Source organism: Hyperolius riggenbachi, chromosome 2, assembly GCF_040937935.1.
Source record: "Hyperolius riggenbachi isolate aHypRig1 chromosome 2, aHypRig1.pri, whole genome shotgun sequence".
Taxonomy (NCBI): domain Eukaryota; kingdom Metazoa; phylum Chordata; class Amphibia; order Anura; family Hyperoliidae; genus Hyperolius; species Hyperolius riggenbachi.
The window spans coordinates 342,215,688-342,223,661 of record NC_090647.1 but is presented as its reverse complement, the minus strand read 5'-3'; the positions used below and the strand labels follow the sequence as shown (position 1 = coordinate 342,223,661).

At 41.0% G+C, this 7,974-nt stretch overlaps 1 protein-coding gene across 1 annotated transcript in view; it reads left to right on the top strand.

Annotated features, from left to right (window-relative positions):
• BYSL (bystin like) overlaps nt 1–1,635 on the top strand; it is a 16,855-nt gene extending 15,220 nt beyond the window's left edge. Inside the window, exon 7 of the mRNA XM_068269481.1 lies at nt 950–1,635. Within this exon, the coding sequence (XP_068125582.1) occupies nt 950–1,292 (343 nt within the window). The 3' untranslated portion in view covers nt 1,293–1,635. The remainder of the gene's footprint in view (nt 1–949) is intronic.
• Nucleotides 1,636–7,974: the final 6,339 nt, after the last annotated feature.

Here is a 7,974-nt window from a genome sequence, read left to right as displayed (position 1 = left end):
TTGTGTATACAAAGTTCTCGGCACTGAGGTAAGCCACCTTAATTTTTTTTTTCTATTTATGGGCCAGTGCACACCAAAAACTGCTAGCGGATCCACAAATGCTAGCGGTTTTTTCAGAGCGATTCTAGGCATGTCCAGAGATTTTCTAAACATGCTTAGCGTTTTTGTGTAGCAGATTTTATATTTTGTTACAGTAAAGCTGTAACTGAAAGGGTTCTGTAACAAAAACGCTTGGAAAATCGCTCTGATCTAGCGCTTTTCAGAATGATTTTCCACTTTCCTATACTTTGAGGTAGAAATGCCTCAGAAATCTAATAAATGCTGCAGGAACCGAGTTTGCGTTTGGGGAAAAAACGAAATGCTCTGGTGTGCACCATCCCATTCACATTCATTAGCCAAGCGGTTTTCACCCCGCAAGCGTTTTAAAAAAGCTCAGAAATGCTCTTGGTGTGCACCAGCCCTTATTTTGTTTTTAAAAGGTTTTATATAAACCAGGGCATCTCTTTCCCTAATTGTGCTCTGCTAATCTTATTTTGCAAGCCAGTACTTATTCAGTAAAGAGTCCTTGGGCAAGACTCATTAACACTGCAAGGTGGCCTACTGAGTGCGCTCTTGGTGGCTGTAGCTCTCTCTGAGTCCGAGAGGAGAAAAACACTATACAAATTAGAATTATGTCTCCAGCAACAGAAAGTGTAATCTGGACAAGAACAAAGATAGCAAATACAGCAGAGGTTGCCATCACTATCCAACTTGGGAATAGAATCAGCTGGGCCCACTTGATTCTTCTAAGAGTAGTCACCATGTAATATCACTCCTTTGCTCAGGAATGAAAATCAGGTTGGCCATCGTCGTTCTTCTAAAATGAATCTGTGTTTGAAGATGTTTCATGTAAGAACATCTGTTTGCAGAAATGCTGAAAATGTGACAACTCTCCTTTCTCTACTTCTAGCGCTGCGATGTTGAAGATAGCAGAGATGGAATACAATGGAGCCAACAGTATTTTCCTGAGACTGCTGATTGATAAGAAGTATGCTCTTCCCTTTCGAGTACTTGATGCCCTTGTCGCCCACTTTCTGGCATTCCGCACAGACCAGAGAGAGCTGCCTGTGCTGTGGCATCAATGTCTTCTTACACTTTGTCAGAGGTATAAGGAAGATATGTTGTTAAAACAGAAGCAGTCTTTACTGGAGTTACTGAGAATCCACAATCACCCTCAGATATCTAATGAAATTAATCGAGAACTCACAAACTCTAAATCCCGCGATATAGAGATTGCAATGCCCATGGACTGATTATTGTGTGACTGAGGGGACTGTTAGGAGTATGTGCACACAGAAAGCTGCCATATTAGCAGTCTCCGATTAGCTTTTTCCCCACACAATAGCTTGGTTTTTCTTACTTTTTTTTAAAGGATAACTGCCGATCTTGATCCCTAATTAAAATACATTGCATTGATTCGGCTCCTCTATGGGGACTTGCAAAGCTTTGTATTGCAACCATAACCTGTGGGACTGTTGTCTAATATCTCTTTAAAAGCAAAACAGCCATGCAGTGTATTTGTATTATAGATTGTGGTCAAACCTGTAAAGCTTTCTGTGAAAAAGGATTTATTAATACAGTTATATTTAAAACATCCATGTTGTGTTTCTTTTCCTTCTAATTTTAATTGTATTGGTATGCAGTTGCAGAAACAGTTGAAGACTTAATTATTTGCAAGCTTTCTAATTAAAAACAGAGTAATCCCATCTGCTGCACATAGCATGAAGGCTGATGCAGATGTAAGAGGATGTTGCTGTATTTTTGGCATGGAGGGATGGGATGGATGAGAAGCTTGACAATCTTACAAGCTTTTTATTTGTTGGAGTTTTCCAGTTAACAAAACACTTCTCCCAATCACTTTCAGTAGAATGAGAAATTTGGACAGCTATCATTTCTGTTTGAAGTTTGTTTCCTAAAGGCAAAACTTTCCTTACATTGCTGATTGCCCTTACAGGAAGGATGCCTGAAGTGAGAGGGATATGAAGGCTGCCATATTTATTTCCTTTCAAACGATACCAGATGCCTGGAAGACCCGCTGATCTTCACCTGACATAAGCATGCTGCAAATTTAGTCAAACACCTCATCAGCAACTGCATGCTTGTTCAGGGTCTATGGCTAAAAGTATTATGTCTTGGTACACCCCATGCAATTTCCCATCAGATGAGACAAATCGATTATTTCCGACAGGTATCATCTGATTTAAGATCTGATTTCTGATCTATTTTGAAGTCATCGAAAAAAATCATTTAGAAAATCAGATTGGACCTGTTGGAAATGATTGATTCGACCCATCTATCTGATGGTGTATAGCAGGCATTAGAGGCAGAGGATCAGCAAGGCAGCCAGGCAATTTGCATTGTTTACCCCCTGGAAGGTGGTAGCCTCAGGACCGCCTAACGCTGATCGGCATCAAGAGTGGTGGGCGGGAATTTGCAGGGAACACTCGCATGCGCGATCATTCCCTGCCGAGACACTGAGCTCCATGTTCAGCCTGCCAACCACAATTGCGGCTGATAGGCTGTATAATAGAAAAAAAACAGCCGGTATTTGTTTGTACAGTGCTGCGATCTAGTGCATCGCTGTACGTGGGACAGCTCTGTCACTGAGCAGTCCCCAGGAGAGGTTCAAGAAGTGATCTCTCTCATAGGCTAATGCCTATGAGAGCCGATCACACTGATTGGCTCTCGAGGGGGGAGGGAGGGAAGGAATACAAATAAAAATCCACATTTATATAAAAAAAAATGTAATAATAAAAAAAAACATTGCAGCAGCAATCAGATGCCACCAACAGAAAGCTCTGTTGGTGGCAACAAAAGGGGGGCAGATTCAAGTTGTATGGCGCTGCAGCGAGCTATTAAAGCTGCAGAGCACTGAATTGTAAAAATCGCCTGCTCACTAGAGGGGTGTAAGCTTGTGGTCCTTAAGTGGTTAAAAGGTAATAATTACAGTATGTCAGCCTCGATGTCTCTCGTTTCCTTTTAAGAGATATCTTCCGATTTGGATAGACAAAAATAATGGCCTGCTAGATATCCTAACAACCCACATTTAGTTTGGGTTTCCTGAAGTGTCTTGTTTATATTGGATTTAAAGTACAACTGAAGTAAGGATATGGAGTCTTCCATATTTATTTCCTTTTAACAAAATGCAAATTGCCTAGCTGTTATGCTGATTAAGCATGCATATGATATGTTTGACTGCATTTGCTGCATGCTTGTGTGATTCAGACACTACTGATGCCAGAAAGATCAGCAGGACTGCCTTGCAACAGTTTAAAAGGAAATAAATCTGGCAACCTCCATATCTCTCTAAATTCAGGTGTCCATTAAGCTACTGCCACCACCAGGAACTGCAAGCCTCTCCGCCAGAGAAGTGATTGTCGCGCCTGCCGCACACACCCTCACAGCCAGGCTGTTTACCAAATAGTATGCCACTGCTCAAGTAGTGGAATAATCGCTTCATTATTTATTTATTTTTTTCCAAATAGATTTTTATTGAATTTTATAACAATACAGCTTAATGTTGCGATTATTTACAATTTGAATAACAATCATAGATTTGTTGTGAGAAAGGTAACCGTTAACTAGTATATAGTATAGTATAGCAGTGTAGCAAAGAATAACATTATAACAGAGTATGGTGATAGGTTATTGTAGTATGGTAATGAGAATTTAAATGCTGAGATAACCTATGATCGTTCTCAACCAGAGTCTTGAGTTAGATTAGCAGGTGTCTAATGAAAGGTTCTAATAGTATGCTTATTGGTGCATAGTGAGAGGGGAAGGAGTGACCAGACTGTCAGACCTCTGGTTATGATAGTCTTGTAGAGGGAATTATTATCTATTGGCTGTAGAGGCAAAGCCATCCATCTACAGCTTGGGTTAAAGGGGATGGGGCGATTTAGACAGTTTGGGAGCTCCTAATGAGCTCTATGAGAGATTAAGTGACTGCTTATGTTGCTTTTAAGAGAGATCTGGTTGAGGAGGATTTGGGGTAATTATGATATACCAGGGAAGTAGAACCAGGTATACCCAAGTGGAGACAAGAGGAAAACAAAGGGAACAAGGGAAAAAAGGATTTAAACGACTGTGTAAAATAACTAAAGTTCAAAGTACATTAGCAGAAGATTGTCTTTGAAAAGTTGTCACCGTGTATAAGATAATTTAGTTTCTTGATTTTCAGGTCTAACTGTTTGTAAGGGTAAGTTGTGAATGCTGCCTTGGATGAGTTTTATAGGTTTGACAGGTCTAAGAGGGATATCGTATGAATGGAGTTATATGTGTCTTGGTTTTTCCTGGAGAGGAGTTGAAGCTTTAAATTGTTGAGAGAGAGCGACACAATTTTAGAAAGAGGTGGGATTGTGGGGGTTCCCCAATGTTGTAGGAGGGCTTGTCTAGTGGCACAGATTAGGTGGGAGATTGGGGTGCGGGAAGATGTTGGGATTGAGTTAAGATCTAAGGGGAGCAAAGCAAGCTCGGGGGTGATTATAAATGCATATCCCGTAATTTGTTCTATTAGTTTACTTATTTTACCCCATAGAGTTTGCGTTAGGGGGCACTCCCACAATATGTAAAAAGGGTACCTGGAGAGTTGCAATTCCTCCAGCATAGGCTAGAGTTTTGGGGTGTAAATTTGGCGAGGGAAGTTGGAGTTAGGTACCAATTAAGGATGATTTTTTGTAGCGTTTCCCAATGTAGAATATTGGAGGAGATCTTAGTGATGATGTGATTGGCTTTAATTAGTTGGTTGATATCTATGTTATGACCTATTTCTTTTGACCAGTGGGTAGCATATTTTTTGAAGGGGGGCAGGGGTTAATATGTATAAGGAAGTCGTACCACAGTGAAATGCCTCTTTTGAGCTGCAGGGTGGAATGGAGGTGAGCATGGAGTGATCTGGGCAGAGAGGGAATTGTAATCCGTTTCTTGGGGAAGAGGTGAGAGAGTTGGGCGTATTTAAAGAAGTCCTCTTTTGGGAGTTTATCGCTTCATTTATTTAACAGCATGGTCATCTGCTCCAAACAGTATCCACTAATGTCGCTGCATGCATCATCTTGCAGAGCCCGTGGCTGTCCACCTCCAAACCAGCTAGTGAGGATGCAAAAATGTGATGTCAGATGTAATAAGCTTCGCCCATATTAGTCTATGTACAATCTTTTGCAGGAAAAGTGATCTAATTGAAGAGGGACGCAGGTTTGTATCAGCCTGCACTAGTGTCTTTCTCTCCCCCCTTTATGGTAAACTCCAAGGGACTAGGAAAAGTGGATTACTATATCAGAAATTGTCATTCTCAAGCACATAAAGTATACTATAACACTGTGTTTTAATACAGTCAATAATTTTGAGTCATAGTTTTCTTTTCTAATGACATTTATTGAAAATGCAAACCTAAAACAACTGTTTTACAGAATTTTCTTTTTAATGGCAAAAATGTAAACTTAACATTATGTACTGTTTTACATTCTCTGCTGCAAAGGAGCATGTTATTCATCCATAATGTGCCTATACAGTACATACAGAGTTTTGGCTGAAGGCATCTCTGTCCTCCCATTGGAGGTACAAGCACTTGCACATTTGATGGACTACAAAGTTCAACATACCTTAGGCTGCATAGTTAGGTGACACTTAATCCGTTGCTGGACAAATTGCAGGTCTACAGGGCTACTTAGAAAATTGCAGCCATCATTGCAAGTAGCTCTGATACCTTCTCAGGCGGGACTTTGCACGTGTCCTGCAATTAGGTTAAACAAAACCGTCTGCTCATGCTTGGGCCAAGATGCAACCAATAATAAGCCACTCGCTTCTGTAATGCGAGTGGCTCTCATACCTCCGGGTTGGACTGCATAGGTAATCATTGCAACCCCAAATCGCCACTGGCCACACACATTTTATTAGGCCTCAGCTCACCTATTAACCAGCATGAACAAAGCAGGCGACCATTCTTTTCACACTGACAACTGCTTCGCCCACTTTTTACTATAGCCAGAGACAGACATAGGGGCCAAATAACTTTAACGATACCCAAAGATTTATTATATCTGGGTTTGGTATAGCAGGCGTGGCTCCTATACAATTACAATAGAGATTGGCCAAGACCTGGAGAGGTAGTTCACAATACCCAACACAAGATTATACTGTTCTTCTTAATCAATGCTTTTATGTATATGTCTAGTAGAAGCCCTGAAAAGACCAGCAGAAACAATTCCCAATACAGCCTACTTATGGAAAAAATTGGATTCTGGCGTATTTTAAGTAATAACTTGTACAAGACAAATCCCGGAACAAAGCTTATTTATTTGTTAATCAATAACAAGAATTTATTTTTAATTTATGTAGGCTGTATGAGCCAAAGCATCCCTAAACCAAATACTACACAGATGCTTGCGCAGGATTAAAAAAAAAAAAATACAACTGTTCTTTAATAACTCAAAACTCTCCACATCTCACATATGTTACATGCATAACTTACATATCACCACCAGGTGGTGGTAGAGCACGCTACACACTTCACTTCATACAGGCAACCATACAATCACCGCATACCGGTATTACAATTGATGCTTACAGGTCTGTTGGTGCATATATTGCCAAGAGTGGTATTCATCAAGTACACTTTTAAAGTCACAAGCGATAGCTAGTCACATCATTGTGTAACACATGGAGAGACCATTAAAAAAGGCATCCAGGCTTGAAATTCAACACTGAGACACAAACAATCAGAAGCTATAAGATCTCCCCATACATCACTGCAGAGCAGAGTTTCAATGGGTCTCTTTGTAGCATGGTAATATCCCATTGGGTCCCCTGAATTAAGCTGGCCACACTCTATACAATGTTCTCTTCTGTCCTTAAAGGAGAACTGTAGTGAGGGGGATATGGAGGCTGCCATATTTATTTCCTTTGAAACAAAACCAGTTACCTGGCAGTCCTGCTAATCTATTTGGCTGCAGTAGTGTTGGAATCACACCAGGAACAAGCATGCAGCTAATCTTGCCAGATCTGACAATGTCAGAAACACCTGATCTGCTCTATGCTTGTTCAAGGTCTATGGCTGAATGTATTAGAGGCAGGGGATCAACAGGATAGCTGGGCAACTGGTATTGCTTAAAAGGAGATAAATATGGCAGCCTCCATATACCTCTCGCTACAGTTGTCCTTTAATGATCGACCAAAAAACAACTTTGTGGTTCAGTGTTTAGATTGAAATTACGATCATAAATACTCAAAGTGAACCAGAGACGAAGCATCCTCATGTATTTTACCATATATATCAGCGGGAACATAATGCTAGGAATAGACGTGTTTCTGCGGCTGAATCGAGCCGTTAGATGGCTTGATTGATAATTTGCGACGTGTCCGCTCACCCGCCAGATCGATTTTGTGCTAAATACCGTGGGCGGGACAATGGAAAAAACTAGCAGAAGATAAGAGAAGCACCCGCGGGGAGGAGCGGGAATCGATCCAGGTGCCCGCTTGAATCTATCTGGCGGGGTAATCGAGCTGCAGAAACGCACCGTCCATACCCAGCATTAGAGAAAACTCTACCTTGCTTTCTGTTTCATTATTTACTTTTCAGATTGCTTCTTATCAGACCTGATAAAATCCCCGACCGAGCATTCAGTCTGGCTTTGCTATAATGACTTAGCTATAATGATTCCTGAGCAGAGCCAGCAGGGGGCAGGCTTGGGCTTGAAAAGACAGCACAGAAGACAGACTCAGCTATAAAGATTCCTGAACAAAGCCAGACTGAATGCTCAGTCGGGGATTTTATCAGGGCTGATAAGAAGCAATCTGAACAGTAAATAATGAAACGGAGAGCAGGGCAGGTGTTTTCTCTAATGTTCCCACTGATATATATGGTAAAATACATGAAGGTGCTTCGTCTCTGGTTCCCTTTAAAGGGAACCTGAGGTGAGAGGTATTGGAGGCTGACATGTT